Genomic DNA, 16,988 nt, shown 5'->3' on the forward strand with positions numbered 1-16,988 from the left:
GGCAGCCTACCAGGGACCTAGTCCAGGCACCTACACACATTCCTGGGGCACACACACACACACACACACACTCCTGGGGCTCCAGGCTGCCCAGGAGAAATAGGCTGGCAAAAGGGAGACCAGACCTTGTGTCCACCTTACAGCAAACCCTCCCCTTGCAACCCCAGACACAGACAGCGCTTCCTCTTCAGGAGCTTCGAGGGGACGGGAGGAGAGTTCGAGTCCCTTCCTCCTGAGTCCCCCACCCTTTCTAAAGTAGCGCCCGCCCCTGCTCTCGTCCCAGAGCTGTCCCTTTTCTCATAGCCCTATCACATTTTCTTCTTGGAGTTCATCAACAGCGGAACTTTTATCTGTTCTCCGGGCTCTTGGATGTTGCCTGGACCTACCCCCACCCCCACCCCAGCCCCGAGAGAAAGCCAGCTCCACAAACACAGTCGCCATCCAGCTCAGGGATATCTGCAAATTCCTGCAAACAGCCACACCGTATGCGCCCAAGGGCGTGCTGAGTGCCAATAAAACTTTATTAACGCTGACCTTGAATTTTGGAATGTTCCTCTTCTGTCTTCAACTGTTTAAAACTGGAAAAAAGCATTCTTAGCCCAAGAAAATGAATGAAACTGGTGGACAGCTGTGGCCCGGGCCATGGTTTCAGCACCCGCCAAGCCCCCATTTGCCTCTCCCTGCACTTCAGCCTGGCACACGCCTCACCAAGCATAAAGGGTGGCAGCAAAGGGCCTCGGGCAGATACTGGGACATGCGCCTTGAAACCAGCACCATTTCCAACACCCACAAGGTGGGGTTTAGTTTCCTGGTTGGCCAAAACTAACATCGGGCAATGGGTTTGACTTAAACCATGGGGATTTATTCGCTCCCGGTTTTGAGGCTACAAGTCCGAAATCAAGGCATTGGCCAGGCAATGTTTTCTCCCTTTAGACTGGCCTTCTGGGGCTGGCTGCTGGTGAGCCTTGGTCCTTGGCTTTTCTATCCCACGCCAATGCTTATGGTGTCCTCTTCCTTCTCTTCTGGGTTCTGCGGGCTTCTAGCTCCTGGTTGCTCCCTGGGGCATCTCTCTGTCTGAATTTCACTCTGCTTATTAAGAACTCCAATAATCTGGATTAAAGCTCAATACGACCCCAACCAGGGCCACTCTAGCCAATCCCAAAGAATACCTGGGGCAATTTCTAAGATTCCATAAAGATTCCAGGCACTGGAGTAACTTGCCAGAAACCTACAGCCTCCAGATGGGTCCCCGGTCCAGATAAGTCATGAAACCTAGCCCAGCCTCTCCAGAACATCAGCTGGTTCCATCTCCCTACCCCATATTAGTGACAGACGCTTCCAAAATCAAAAACTTAGAATTGCCACAGCCCGAACAACCCCAATGTGAGGTATGGAAAGATCAAAGGTGATGGTGGAGTTATACATAGAAAATCGGACTTAACAAATGAATATGGATGCTGAATCATTAAATTGATATCTCGTTTAGTCTCCTGTATTTTAGAGCAGCTAGAAGTAAAAACCTCAAATTGTGAAATTGTAACCCATGTTAAAGTCTGAAATATGTTCTATAACTAATTGTGGTGCTGTGCTTGGAAATTCATAGCTTTTATATATATATATATATATGTTATTATTCACAAAAAAAGAAGGAAAAAAAGTTGATTGTGATGATAAAGTATTTAAGCCCTCTAGCCTCCAATATTCTGGAGCAACTAGAAGGAAAAATATGAGAGGATCGTATGGTAGCCCATGACAAACTCTGGGATCTGTCCTGTAACCACTTTTTGAAGAGTGCTTTGGAAACTACTGCTGTATTTCTTTGCTTTGTATATGTTATACTATACAATAAAAAAAGTTTTTTTTAAAAAAAGCCCAACATGAATTGGTCAGGTCCCACCTTAACTGAAGTAGCATCTTGAGATTATATTTGCAATGGGTCCCCACCCACCAATATGTGGATAAAGGTCAAGAATATGCCTAAACTGGGGCAAACGATTCAATCCACCACATGGGAAGAACAACCCAAGTGTCCATCCACAGAATCCACGCGGTGGAATATTATGCAGCCATAAAAAGGAATGATAGTCTGATCCAATCTACATGTGGTTGAATCTTTTTTTTTTTTTTTTTTTTTAAAAAACATGGGCAGGCACCGGGAATCAAACCCAGATCCTCTGGCATGGCAGGCAAGCATTCTTGCCTGCTGAGCCACCGTGGCCTGCCCCATGTGGTTGAATCTTGAAGATGTGTTGAGTGAAAGCCAGACCCAAAACAACAGATATGATTCTATTTATATGAAATAGCTAAAAGAAGCACATTCGGAGACAGAGAGTAGATTTGAGGTTACCAGGGGCTTGGGGGAAGGGGAATGGAGAGTTATGGTTTCATGGATGCAGAATTTCTGTTTAGGGTGATGGAAGGTGCTGATGGTAGCACAACATTTTGAATGTAATTAGTATCACTGAATTCCACGGTTAAAATGATAATAGCATGTTGTATGTATATTACTACAATAAAAATAAATTAGAGAAAAAAGAGCTGCTGCAAGAATGCATGAATGAATGGTGGAAGGAGCATGCAGGTCCTGCAGCAAGCTGGACCAGCAAGTGAACCCAGGTTCTGTTGCTTCTTTTTTTCTTTTTTTAGGTGCATGGTTGAGGAATCGAACCCAGGTCTCATGCATGGAAGGTGAACATTCTCCCACTGAACTACATACACACCCCCACTGCTTCTTTACTGAGCGACCTTAGGGAAAACCACTTAACCACTCTGAACTCACATTTCTCAGCTGCAAACCATCTTGAGGTTGACCCTGCAGGGCATCTGTGCAAAACAGAGCCTGCCTGGCACTCCAGACGTGGATTTAAGAGGAGACCCCTGGGCGGGCCACAGTGGCTGAGCAGGCAAGGATGCTTGCCTGCCATGCCAGAGGACCCGGGTTCAATTCCCGGTGCCAGCCCATGTTAAAAAAAAAAAAAAAAGAGGAGACTCCAATTCCAGAGCCTCATCCGCATCTTCTCCGGCCCTTGGGTCCCCTGGGAATTCAGAACACTGTTGTTCTTTGGGAGAAGACAGGGTGCTCCGCACATGGGCTCGGGCCCCTCCTCTCGCCCAGCCAGCACCAGGGCCTTCTCCATCTCACACAACACAACACACACACACACGCACACTTACGGTCTCTTCCTGGCCTAAATATACTCTAACCTCAGAGACATTCCACGTGCCACATGTACTTCCGCCTCCTGCTGGAGCAGCTGTCAAGAAAAAAGAAAAATCCATCCCACTTCTCCCCCAGAAGCAGTAGAGGGGACAAGGAGCAGCAGGAAGGCGGCGACAGCAGTGGGTCTGATGTGAGACATGTCTTCTGGCATTCTGACTTTTAGTGAGCAGGAGGCTGGGCAGAGCCAAAGGGTGGAAGGGTGGAAGGGTCGCCCCCCCCGGCCCCCCTCACCCGGACTCTCCAGGACTCAGCAGCTCCTGTGACTCACCATCCCAGCAGGGATTGGCCGGCAGCAAGGCAGGACCAGTGGGTTTTCCTCTCCGACTACCCCCTGCAAGGGGCCAGGAGACTTGGAGGGCATGTTCGTGACCCCCACCCTTTAATCTGCTGGTGGGTCAGGACTCCTGCAGCCTGGGCTGGAGGTACTCTGAGCTGCCGTCACCCCCCTTTGTCTCTCTGAGACCCCTGCCCAACCCCAACATTAGGAAGGTCTGGAGACATTTTTAGCTGTCATGACGGGGCCAGGACTGGGGGAGGGGGGGTCCTTGGCATCCAGGGGGTGGAGGTGCCCTCCTGGGCTTGGGACACCCCCAAAATCACCGGTTGAAAACCCTGGCAAGAGACCCCGGAGCCCCAACGCCTGGGGTTCAAATCCAGTCTCTGCAGTGTTAGCTGTAGAGACTATAGACCAGCTAACCTTTCTGTGCCTCAGTTTCCTCTGCCATAAAAGAAAGATCCAGGATACACCCTCCTTGTTGTTAAGGATTAAAGGAGTTTGTACAAGCGAAGGGCTTAGAGCAGGAAGTGACAACTGCTGTTACTATCGGCGTCCTCAAGACCTCAGGGGACAAGTGCCACCAGCTGCGTTCAGATGGAACCCACAGCTCGAGTGGGGCAGGCAATGCCGCCACCCAGCGCTTTAGCTTCTCTAAGACCCATGGCCCGTGTCGGGGGTCACTGCAGGGCCATGTCGGTGCTTGGTCAGCATTTGTTGAGCAGAGGAGCAACTAGTGGACATGTCTGTCTCCCCACAGGCAATAGATCTGAGCTGAGTCTCTGCCTGAGGCCAGAAGGGGCACTGAGGGGGGCAGAGCGTGGAGTTTCTGGGTACCTGGGTGACAGCACGGGTGTTGGAGGACGTTTGGGGGAGGAAGTGGGGTTCATGCTGGCTGCCCAGCGGGAGGGCGGGAGGCCTGTGGCTGTGGAAGAGGCAGGGGTGCTGGGGAGTGGCAGGAAGCAGCCGCTCTAGCTGAGGATCTTCGCCAGCTTTCTAGAAGTTTCAGGGCAGCTGCACAGAGAGCAGGAAACACGCAAAATTGAGCGATCCAGGGACTCTTGGATAGGAGAACCCAGAACCTTCAAAGGAGGCCAGGCGGTGGAGCAGAGAATTTCCCAGGGTCCTGTGGGCATGGCTGGGGGTGGGGGGCAGGAACCTGCTGATTTTAGAGTGCCAAGGAGCCAGAGCCTGCACGCCCGGTCTGACCAGAAACCCAGCCGCTGGCAGCCAACTCAAGCTCAGGCCACCCAGCCCTGAGGAACAGGGAAGGGCCGGGTTTAGTCACAGTGGAACTGCTCAAAAGTTGGGAGATGCTTGTGACCTCCCCCACCCCAGCCCCCCAATATACTGCCCCCAGGGAAATCCAGAGTTCAGAGGAGGGCTGAGCTGGGGACAAACGAAAAGAAGCCCAGCAGGGGGGATGAGGAAGTCCCAGGCTGCATTCCAAGAGGCAGCAGTGCCCAGTGGGTGATCAAAGCGCTGCCCCCTTCCCCATATTTCCCTCTCCCACTACCCCATCATCACTACAATCCGCCTCCCCCACTACCCCACCATGTCCAGAAATGCAGACCAGGACAGAGGGGAAGACGCACTAGTTGAAAGGAGGGCTCTGGAGGCCCCGGAGGGGGTGCGCTCCCACAGCCTCAGTTTCCCCTACCAAACGGGCGCCACACCCCACACCCCTGTCCTGCACAAAACAGTAGCACTTTGAAAATGCAGGCATCTGGTTATCAGGTACTGTTTGTGGGTCCGCGAAAAGAAAGGTGGCTGGGGGCAGACTGTGTGCCGCTGGCTTCAACTGCCTCTCCCAGGAGGCCACCTGAGTCAGGGGAGGGGGTCCCAGGAGCCCCCCTACCCTCTCTACCCCACCCCCACCAAGGCTGAGAGCCACAGCCAGCAGGGCGGTGAGTAATTGCGGGCTTGTTTCAGCCTTCCTGGTGGCAGAAAGCTAGGGCAGAGTTCATTCCGGAAGGGCGGGCCGCAGCGGGGGAGGGGAGAGGAGGGAGAGGTGGGGAGGGGCCCCTCAGGTGGAGGCTTGTCAGCAGGGGACCCGCCCAGGCCCCTGGGCAGCCCGAGCTCCAGCTGCTGGGCTGAGGCCAGGCACCCCTGGCTTCTAGCATATTCGGCCAGGGCAGCTGTCCCCAACCTCGGGTCTAAAGAGAGAAGCCATGAGCTGTCCTGCGCACTCAGCCCCTGACACCAAGGAAGTGTGTGTGTGTGTGTGTGTGTGTGTGTGTGCAAGGAAGTGTGTGTGTGTGCAAGGAAGTGTGTGTGTGTGTGTGTTGTGTGTGTGCAGCAGCAGCCCTGCCAGTCTGGCAGTTGGTTTCTGCCCAGTAAACAAGGATCGCCAAAAAACTTGGTCCTTGCAGGGCCCCTGAGCCGAGGGTGCACAGATGACGTTTCACTCTGTGGAAAAGAGAGGAAAGTTGGGGCATTCACCCAGCAAAGTAGGCTCTCAAAGCTGAAGAGGGAGCCTGGTGGGCATCGGATGTGAGAAGAAAAAGAGAAACCACCACCACCCCCTCCCTGCTGCCTTGGCACGGGCTGGGGGTGGGGAGCCAGGGCAGCTGGGGAGGGTTGCTGGGGCACAGGTCTCAGCACCCCAAGTCTCTGTCCTTACCTGCAAACCCAAGATAAAAGCTGAGTATAAAGGAACGTCCACCCGGCAGGAAAAAGGTCCCTCTGTCCCCAAACCCGGGAGTGGAAAAGAAAAAGAATGGATTTGCTTTCCCCTAACCCTAGAGCTAAGGAAAGCGCCTGCTTTGATTAAGACCTAGGTTTACTGGGAAGAGGAAATGGGGAATTTGGGACAAGGGGAGAAAGAGATTGCCTGGCTCCTGGCAGCAAGGGTTGCAAAATGTTGGCTCTTCTTACCCCGGGTGGCATCACGTGCAGCTGAAGTAGCGGGCAGGATGGGCCCCCCAACCAGCCCTCACCCCCGGTGTGAGGATGCAACCCGCTTCCTTCCCAGGTTCTAGGAGGAGCCCCGTAAACAGGAGGGAATTTGCCCGAAGCTTCAGTGAACACAATGGCTAATTCTCCCCAAGGCTGCAAGGAAGAGCAAAGCGTTTCCAAGGCTCTCGGCCCCTCTTTCTCCCCTAGGGAGCTCATGAACTGCACTGTACTCCTGTCAGTGCCTGCGGGAGCACTCCCTAAGCCAAGGGAAACTGAGGCTTGGGAGAGTGGCCCACCAGCTAACCCGCGGGGAGGCCAAAAGTTTGCATGCGTGGGGCCACGTGGGATCCACCTGGGTCGTCCCCGCCCCACCCCCACCCCCAGAGCCGCCAGTGTAACCCGTCTGGGATGCGACTCGGCCCCGAGGCCATTCCCAGGCTACCCCGCCCTGTCCCCACTGTACAACCCTCCGCAGCACCGAAGGGACAGGGCCCCGGGCTCGGCGGAGAAGGGGAGGTCCCCATGGCCTGGCAGTTCCCCAAGCACTTTCACAAACAAGGCGGGAGTCAGGGCCGCACATCGGTCCGCTTTGTGGCCCCCCCAACCCCCTCCCTCTAAAAGAAGGCCGGGCCGAATAGCAGCCCCCGTCGCTCCCGGCAGCCACCCCCGAAGCAAGGGTTAACAGGAAGCCCCGGGCCTCCTCCAGTTACAGAAGCGCCATTGTTCTCCAGCCGCCCCTCCCCCTCGGTCGGGAGGACCCTCCAGGGAGCCCCTTCAAAGGGGCCAGCCGGGCGGGAGAGCGAGCGCCGAAAAAGGAAAGCCACGCCGGCCCGGCCGAGGGCGGGGGCGGGGAGGGGGGTAGATGGGGGGGATCGCAGCTGGCCCGTGGCGTCTGGGCCTGGGGTGGGGGGGCCCCGTAGTCCCCACCTGGAGGCCAGAGGGTTTTGATCTCGGGCCTTTAGGCACAATTTGACCTGTCCCCCTCTGCAACACACGGACGCACACACACGCGCACACACTCACACACACACCCCACACAAGCACTCCTGGGTCGGAAAGTTTCACACCCACCCCTTTTCCATTGGAGTTCAGATCTTCTCTCGTGCACGTCTTGGCCGCCGGCTTTTTCTGATTAGCAGGCCGGGGTGAGGGCCCCTGGGCTCTGGCGCGGGCGGCCTGGATTTGCTGGGGGAGGGCGGAGGAGGCGGTTAGCAATTCCCTGGGAGCCCCTGGGGGCGGGCAGGCTGGGGCCGGCAGCTGGCAGCCAGATGTGGCTGGACAGGCAGAGGAGGAAACTAATTGGAGCCAGTCAGGTGATGGGAGGGTGGATGGGGAGGGCGCGGGAGGGTTGGGGAGACAACTGATGGCCCAGATTGTTTCCTTAAGGACCAACAATGGGGGCGGGGGGAGGGGGATAAAGAGGGCAGGGAGGGGCGGCAGGATTGGGTTCAGGGGGGCTTCTGCTGAGAAAGGGATTGGGCCAGGGAGACCTCGGGTCCGGACTCGAATCCGGGGCGCCCCAAGCTCCCCTTAACCTATTAGATGAGCAGGATAAACCCTAGGCTGAGCTACAGGAAACATATAGGAAGTCCCTTAATCGAAACTTCCCTGGACAAAGATGTGGGGGGGGTTCTGGGATTCCCTGGTCACAAGTGTGGGGGATCTGGGATACCCCGGACATAGATGTGGGGGTCTGAGGTGCCCTGAAAACAGGGGAGTGGGGTGGGGGGGCCTGAGCTCTTTTGCACATAGATATGAGGGCCTGAGCGCCCCTGGACACACGGTGTGGGGGTGGGGAAGGTCTGGGTGCCTCTGGGCACAGTTGGGGTGCTCTGAGCTGTCCTCGGTACAGGGCGGGGGTGGGGGCCCTAGCTCTCCTGGAGGCCTCAGCAACTTCCGAGCCAAGGGCGGGCTGCACGAACCTCAGACTCTGGCAAGCCCCACTTCCCTGCCGCCTGCTCCTCCATTTACCTGATTGAGAGCCGAGCCCCCTCTCCCGGACCCCCGGTGCGGCGCTCGCCTGGGTCCTCAGGCGCGGCCGGCAGACCCCACCCACGCGGTCCGGGGGCGCGCGCGGAGGGGCGGGGCGAAACCCGGCTGGGATCGGCTTGGGGGCGAGGGGCATGGCCCAGGGATCCGACACACCTGGGAATTCTTGCGAGAGGCGGCTGTTCGCGAGCGGGGGCGGGGCGTGGTTTGCATGCCCCGCCTCCCGACGCGATGGACGTCCGGCATGCCCCGCCCCGCGCGCTGGCTTATTTGCATACCCGTAGCCCACGGCCTTGCGGACTTCGCCAGCGTCCCTGCAAAACCGGTCCCGGCAGCTGGTTTACCTGCAGTCCGGCCCTTTTCCCACCCGGCGCGGCGGGGGCTGATCTGGGGCTCCCATCACTTGGGTCCAACACGGCGAAGGGTCGGTAAGGGGACCTCGGGATTAAGGACGCGCCTCGAGTTCTCCCTTTCTTGCTTTCCTGCAGGGCAAGCCTCGGCGACTCAGTTTCCCCCTCTATGAAGGACCCACCTGACCAGACGGTTACAAAGGCAGAGTGCGTTCTTGAAAACCACGTGGCGGGGTCCTGTCCCCGGCCTCGTGGAGGTCACAGGCCACAAGAGGAGACAAATAAATATAGGGGCCTTGAATCAAGATGGGGGCAGCCAGGTAATCTTCCCCAAGGGTTTGAATCCTGAGCTGAGCAAAGAAGGGAAAAGAGTCCCAGGAGAAGCTCACACAAAAACCCGTGGCTGGGAAGGTCATGGCAAACTAGAGTACCAAAACACGGGACAGTGTGGCCTGAGAGTGACACAAAATTAGGATAGGGAAGGACTGGACCCAAATCACATGGGCCCTGGGAACAGGTTGAAGAGTTTGTGTGCCTTCCAAAAGCAGAATTTCCCTAACTCTGGGACTGTGGGACTGAATCTCAGAGTCTCTTTCAGCTCTTTCAGTCCTTCTCAGGCTTTGCTAATCATGTCTTGTAACTCTTGATAATCTCCCTTTGTGAGAAAAAATAAGCCACTGTTTCAACAGGGTTTTTTTTTTTAATTATTTTTTTTAACATTTTTTGTTGTGAAATATAACATATATACAGAAACAGGTAGTTTAACAAGAAAATAAAGAACAAATTTAGCAAGTAGTTATAGTTTAACAAATAGAGCACATTTCAAAGGATGGTGTACAGTTTCACAATTTCAGGAATAATACACGAAAGAGAAATGCCTATATAATGAGTCAGTAGTCATACTCATTTGTTAAATCCTAACTTCTCTGTTACAACTCCTCCCTCTCACTTGATCATTCTCTCAATCTTCAGGGATATTTGGGCAATGACCATTCTAATGTCTTCATGTTGAAAAAGGGTGTGGATATTATGGGGTAGGGAATTGCAACTGGTTGATGTTCTGAGAGAGACTGGTACCTCCAAGTTTCAGGGCTTATCTGGCATAGGAACAATCTGGAAGTTTTAATTTTCTGAAAAATAAACTTAATAAGCCTTAGTTAGAGCCTGAGTTTTCTTTAGGGTTTTCAGGAATACTGTGGATTGGAGCTTGGCATACCGTGGCAATTTGTAATATCTGGCTGAAGCTTGTATAAGAGTAACCTCCAGAATGACCTCTCAACTCTATCTCTTAACCATTGTAGCCTTATTTTGTTACATTTCTTTTCCTCCTTTTGGTCAGGAAGGCATTGTCAACCTCACGATGCCAGGGCCAGACAGGCTCATCCATAGGAGTCATGTCCCACATTGCCAGGGAGACTTTCATCCTTGAAAGTCATGTCACATAGGGGAGAGGGTAATGAGTTTATTGCAGCAGGATCTTAACACATTGTCTCCTTTTCACTATATATGTATTTTTTAACTTTTTACCTTCTAAGTCTGGTGAATGATTAACAAGAAAAATAAAGAAAGCAACAGTACAGTCATTATGCTGATATGGCAAAAATTCTGACCCTCAATTGTCTAAAGTGTGGGATATTGTATTCTAAGAGCTTTACATTAAGCAATGTCATAAATATTCAGCACTTAGCACCTGCTGACCCAACACAGCCTCTCTGCTGGACACTTGTGCAACTGACATTCAAGTGTGGGAGTGAATGCTAAAGGGAACATAAACATATCCTTTCAGGCAGGAAGCAGGCTCTAAAGATGCAGGGTAAGGGAGCCACATGAGAGTGTGGATGCTGTTTTAGGTCAGGTGGCCAAGAAAGGCTTCAGGTGAACTTTCAGCAATAACCTCATGAAAATGAGGATTCATGGGTGTCCAGGAGAATATGAAATGCTAGTGCAAAGGCCCTGTGGCTGACATGAGCTCGGCCTGTTCTCCCAGCAGAAACGAGGGCAATATGGGTGAAGCAGAGGGAGCCAGGGAGAGTGCAGTGGTTGGTTTGCATCTTATAAGAATGGGGAGGCTGCTGTGAAGAATAAATTGTGGAGGTGAGGGCAGGGCACCCTAGTCCAGAGGAGATGTGATAGCTCAGAGAGGTGACAACCATGAAGAAGTGGGAAAGGGACAGGCTTGGGGTGAGAGAAGAGCCTAGGTTGGCAGTACATGCCAGATGACATGAGAGGAAAGGGGACAAAGGAGAGTCCAGGTGGCCTCCTTAGCTGGAAATCTTAGTGAGGTGGACAGGTGGGGCACCTTAGAACCCCAAGAGGAGACAGGTGGAGAGGGCTGGACTGGCATATTCAGAGGTCAGGGGAGAATTCCCAGGCTGGAGGACTGAATCTGGGAGTCAGTGTTGAGGCAGCATTTTGAGCCCTAAAACCAAAAGCAGTGAAGGTGAACAGAGGTGTCTGTAGATAGAGAAGCAGCCAAGGCCTGAGCCCGGGAACATTCTTCATACTTAAAGGTGGCTGGACACTGGCGAGGTGGGAGGAAAGTAGGAGAGCGTGGGGACCTCCAGTGCTGCTGAGAAATCAGTGATTAAGTCGAACTCAGGCTGGGGGGGTAGCCTGACTCTCGTGGAGAACGAGCTACCTGAGTTCTGGGCTCATGTAGCAAGGTATCTGCGCACACGTCTACACAAGCAGCTACTTGGATTTCTCTATGTGCTTTTAAATGTACAATGCTCTCAGCCTATCTCTAACAACAATAAAATAGCGACACATAGAGCACTTGACATGCGTTACTTACTCTTCACTAAAGATCCAAAGTGGTGGGGCCTTTTAATGTCCCCATTTCCCAGTTGGTGAAACTGAGGCTCTGAGAGATGAAGTGTCTTTCTCAAGAGCCACATGGCAAACGAGGAGAGCATTTGGGAGAGAAGCCTGCCATCTGGCTCTGGAATCTACAACTTCTACAGCTGGCCTTCTTTTCTCAACCTGATGATGCTAAATTATTTGCATGACCCCTGTAGACCTGTTTGTTTCCGGAGTTTTCCCTTCTGGGGGTAACTATAAGTATTCGCATTCTACTGGACCAGGCCCTCAGGGATGGAGATGCAGTTGTTTCTTATTTGTCCCTGTTTGGAGACAACACTTCAGGCCTGAGGTTCCCTAGGAGAATGGGTTGGCTGGGGGACATATGACGTGTTCAGTGTTTATGCAGCTGTTGGGCAATGGATGAGTCCCGTATCCTTGGGTGAAAACTCCAGCTCCACCAATGTCCTCATCGTAAGTTAATTTTGCCAATTAGGATGGGGGAAGATGGGGGTCTTACCTTGAAGGGTTTATACAGATAGTGTGTGCGCGCGCGCGCGCGTGCGTGTGTGTGCGCGGGGGGGCGGGAGGGCGGAGCCGGGAGCAGGGAAGACAGACTAACTCCTGTCTCCTGCCCCACCCTGTCACCGGGCACCGGAAACCCACCCACCCGCCCACCCCCTACCCCCGGGGGCCAAGGCGGGGACTAGGGTCGCCGAGTGGCTTCCCGCGGAAGGAAGGGCTCGCGGTGCCTGCGCACAGGATGCCGGGCAAGGCCCCTTCCCCAGCCCCCGGGGACTTCCCGGGGCCGCGCGGGGCCGCGCAGGGCGCGCGGGGGCGTTGCTCCGGGGCGGATGCGCTGAGCTGCCCACGGGGGTGGGGAGCTGCGGGCCGGGAAACAGCGTGAGTGGCGCCGAAGTCTCCCACGTTCTCCTGTGTCGGGACCCCGAGGGCGCGCCCCCCCCATCCCGTCCCACTTGCACATGGGGGCGGGGGGTTGGCAAATGCCAACAAGGCCCGGGGAGCGTGGGGGCGGCAGGGAGGAGGGGAACCTGGGACCCGAGACGCCCCAGGCGGGCGTTCCGGGCAGATCCGCCCCTGCCCCCGCCTCCTCCTCCTCCGTCTACCCTCGGGCCTCGCGGTCAGGTCCCCCGAGGTCGCGGAAGGCCCGCGGCGGTGGAGCCAGCCGTCGGGAGGCGGGGCGCCCACTTCCCCCGCGCCTCCCGCGCCCCCCGCCCCGCCAGCACCTGCGGCTCCTTTTGTCCTTCCCACGGACCCCTCGTCCTGGGGCAGCTCCAACGACAGCCCCCTCTCCAAAGTCAAAATTGGGGCAACCTGAGAGCGTTTTCTCCTTTCGGGGTGACTAATCTGGGGCTGCGGCGGGGCCCAAGCACATTCCAACGAGGGCTTTCACGGATACTTCTAATCCTCAAGGCTCCCTGGGGGGGCTGTTTCACAAATGGGGAAACTGAGGCATGGGGGCCCACCGCCAGCAAAGAGAGTCGAACCTGGAGATGAAGAGCTCGCCCCCAAGCCAACTCGCTCAACCCCACACCCAGGAAAATGGGACCCCCGAGGTCGAGGAGTGGGAGCGAGAACTGCCACGTCTCGGTAACACCCCACTGCCAGGAAGGTATAGTCCCCCAACCCAACCCCGCTTGGGGTTCAGTACGCAGAGGAATCACCCCCTCCTCCAAACATCTGAACTAGCAAAGCCATCACCTCGGTGGAGGGGTGTGAGGGAACCCCCAAATCTGGTGGGCTAATGGGAAGCCGGAGTGGGGTTCGCAGCACCCAACCCGGAAGCGCTGGGGCAAAGAAAGGGGGCCCGGCCCTCTCCCCGCCCACGTCGGCCCACGTGGTAACCGGTTCGACCGGTTCTGGGGCCCCAGCAGCGGCGGCCAGCTCCTGTCCCCTTAACCCTTCCCCTCCCCCACCAGAAAAGAAAGCCAGGCGGGCGGCACAGACTTTTTTTTACTCAAGTGGTCTTTATTTTCCAATCGGGCATTCCTAACAAAACACCAGGGAGATGGAGTTAGAATAGAGTCCACCACAGGAAAAGGAAACAGACCCTCTGAAACTCCCTGGCCAGGACCCCTTCGCCCCCCCAAAACTGGCCCCAGCTTGGCCTCATGGGAGCTCCGAACCCCAACCGCCTTTACTGTCTCAGACCCGAAAAGGTCTGGGTTGAGGTGTCCGTGTGTCTGAAGGACGATCACGCTGGAGACTCGGGCCAGCCAGCAACCCCACCTCCAAGTCCCCATTAGAGAAATGTGTCCATCGACCCCGGGGTCGACCCCCGCCCCACCGAAGGGCGCAGGGGCCCGGGGCACTAACTCGCAGCGCTGGGCCGCGTGACTCAGGCGCCCTCCTCCCGCTCCCCACCCCCTCCCCGGCGGGCCCGCACCCCAGACCCTCCTCCCAGGCCCACACCCACGCCAAGAGCAGGAAACTCCCCACGTCTGCCCCATGACGCAACGGTGACCGCTTGCACAAGTATGTTCCTGGAGAGGGGGAAGGGGACTCGGGCGCCTGGGATGCTGAGGTTAGAAACGCAAACACCATCTAGTGAGAAAACCTTGAATGGGCAGCGCAGGCCCCTAATAAAAAAATAATAATAATAAAAGTCCGACCCTGAGGAGATGAAAGAACTGGCCTCCCGGTCTCCCAGTCCCAGGAGATCCGGGGAAAAGGTCCGAGTCCCAGTGGGTTAAGACAGCACCTGGGGGGCGCGCCAGATCTCGGCGGAAGGCGCCCGCGTCCCCGGCTCCGGCTCCTCGGCGTCGCCGCTGCGCACAGATGGCGACGGGTCCCCGGGGGTCGAGTCCTCGGGGCCTCTCAGCAGCCCGGGCGGCGGCTTCTTTCCACGGCTTCCGCGGGTCCACCCTCCCCGGCAGGGGGAAGGGTGCGTGTGCGCGCTCGGGCCGACCGCTCGGCCCGCGCTCTGGGCTCAGGTCCCCGCGGGTCGGGGGCCCTCAGAAGGCCACCACGGCCCGCACGAGCACGTTGAGCATGCTGTCCGGCGGGCGACAGGCCGGCTTCGCGTCGCACGCCGCGGGCGCCGTCGGGGGGGCGGCGGGGCCGCAGTTCAGGAGGCCCGAGAAGCGCCGCTGCAGGACGCGCGCCAGGTTGGGAAAGGCGCCCTCCGCTTGCGCAGGCGGGGGCTGCAGGCGATCCGGGACCTCCGACGGCGCCCCCTTCTCCTCCTCCTCCTCCTCTTCTTCCAGACGGGCTTTCTTGGTCGGGACCAGCCCCACGTCCCCGCCGTCGCTCAGGCTGCTGCTCCGCCGCTTGCGGTTGGCTTTGGCGGATCGCGGGTCACCGCGGACTGGAGGCTCCACGGCTCCGGGAGCCTCCTGCGTGTCCATGGGCTCTGGGGAGGGTGGCTCACCGACGGAGGGCGCTGCCTGGGCTTCCTCGGCTTCCGCTTCCCGCGGCGGGTGCAGGCGAGGGTCAGGGGAGCGGGCGGGCGGCAAGGGCACCTCGGGCTCGTGGGCCTCCACCTTGGCCGAGAGGTAGAGTTCCCGGGCGCTGCGCATGACCAGCGACAGTTGTAGGCTCCGGTGCAGCCGCAGGCCGCCGCGCTGCATGCGTGAGTGGTACATCTTCCACACCGACAGAGTCATGATGCGTTGCGCCTCCTTCTGCACTTCCATGGCGGCTCGACGGCGACGAGGACTCCCCGGCTCGGGCAGGAACCACAGCAGGTGCACCGTGGACAACGCGCTAGCTCACACCTCCCTCCACACGCCTACCAGCACCGTGACACCGCCGGGACGCTCTGCCCCGGCGCCCGCCACCCGGACTGTTTTATATGCCCAGTGACGTCACGACCTCGCCCCGCCCAATCAGAGGGCCGCATCCGGGCTTTCCACCGCTCGGTGGCCAAAGAGACTCCTTAAAGCTACAGGATGGGGTTTACCAAGCGGGGAAAAGGGACGGGGACCCAAACAAGGGGGAACGCCCCCCACTCCGCGCTAAACTCCTGGGACGGCCCCCTTTCTCAGGGCCCCGCCGACGCAGCCGCGCGCAGCCCCTGGGGGCGGGGGGGTGGTGGTGACCGCGGTTGGGGCCCAGGGACCACCCACGTGCTCGCGTCTGGAAGTCCCAGCGGGGCGCAGGTTGCAGTTTTCCCTTCGCACCGGGGAAGATCCGGTTCAAGCCCGTACGACCCCCGCGGGCACAGTTCCTGGCATCTATCGCTGAATTAATAGTAACGCTGCTAACGTTTATTAAACGCCTACTATGTCCCAGGCGCTGTTGAGCCTTTTCAGTATTATCTCATTGACTTTCTTCCTCCATTCAGAGGAGGGTTGTTACACCTGCTTTGTTCAAGTGGGGAAACCGAGGCAGACTGGCTGGCCTAATATTTACTTTTTTTGTTTTTGTTTGGCCTAATATTTGCTAAACGAATGAATGGGCCACTACAGTAAAAGGGGGGCACTGGGATAGTTTCTGGGCGCTGTGCATGGGTCCCCGTCTTTCCCTCTAGCGTCCACCAGTCCTCACGCCTCCCTTGTTTACGGGAAGAAAAGAGGCCGCGCTGGCTCGGCTGGGGAGGTGGGGAGTACGAATTTGCCTATCCCCTGCCAGTGACCGATAGCCGCAGGCTCCCGGGCGCGGCCCAGGCGGCCACTTCCGCGCTTCTCACTGGGCACATCCCTTCGGTTTCCGCGACACGAGCTCCACGCGTGGGTTTTCGCACTAGTAAGGCAGCGAGTCCCCCTGCAGGGCAGTCCCCGGGAACACGTGGCTGCCGCCCCCCCGACGTCGCGGCCAGGCCCCGCCTCCAACCTACCCCCTGGGAGGCGGGTTTCGGCGAGCTGAAGTGAGCCCCGCAGAGCCAGAGGAAAAAGAAAACATCACCTCCCTCGCCACGCGCCATCGCTCCAAGAAAACCTTATTCCGGTCCTTCAAAAAAAGGATGAAAAATTGTCCGAGTGCCTGCACTCATTCGTGGTGCGGGCCCTTTAAGGGGAGGGCCCCTGCCCCCACTCCAGTCCTGGCCCGGGAGCCTTCCCGCCACTAGAGCGACTGGACTTCCACGACTATATTTGGAAATAGCGACGTCAGCGCGCGCGCGCCGCTTCCGGCTGCCCATATAAGGTCAGGGGTCGAGATCTCCTTAGCTGGTGGTAGCGCGTTTCTTCCGGGCGGGCCGGGGGCGGGCGCTTGGCCTACCAGGCACACCCCCTCCGGGGCAGCTTGGTCCCGCTGGAGCCCGCGGCTTCCGGCCCGACGTCCAACGGGGTCGGTGGATTGCGGGCGTGGAGGGAGAGGAAGGTTTCGCTTCCTTCCCTGCGGGGGCCAGGAATGCTTGGCGCCCCTCCCGGAAGGACCCCTCCCGTCTGCGGACGACCTCAGGGTTCCCACTAACGCCATTTTCCAGAGGCCGTGCGACACACAGAGCTACCCGCCCATGACCCCTTCATCCCTTGCTCCCCCACAGCGATATGCC

The 16,988-nt window shown here is 57.2% G+C and overlaps 1 protein-coding gene across 1 annotated transcript; it reads right to left on the reverse strand.

Annotated features, from left to right (window-relative positions):
- Nucleotides 1-12,752: 12,752 nt before the first annotated feature.
- IER2 (immediate early response 2) lies at nucleotides 12,753-15,261 on the reverse strand. The gene has a single exon (XM_077121649.1). It carries the CDS (start codon nucleotides 15,184-15,186, stop codon nucleotides 14,506-14,508), a length of 681 nt encoding a protein of 226 aa, XP_076977764.1. The 5' UTR covers nucleotides 15,187-15,261; the 3' UTR covers nucleotides 12,753-14,505.
- Nucleotides 15,262-16,988: the final 1,727 nt, after the last annotated feature.

The sequence above is a fragment of the Tamandua tetradactyla genome, chromosome 11 (genome assembly GCF_023851605.1).
Source record: "Tamandua tetradactyla isolate mTamTet1 chromosome 11, mTamTet1.pri, whole genome shotgun sequence".
Taxonomy (NCBI): domain Eukaryota; kingdom Metazoa; phylum Chordata; class Mammalia; order Pilosa; family Myrmecophagidae; genus Tamandua; species Tamandua tetradactyla.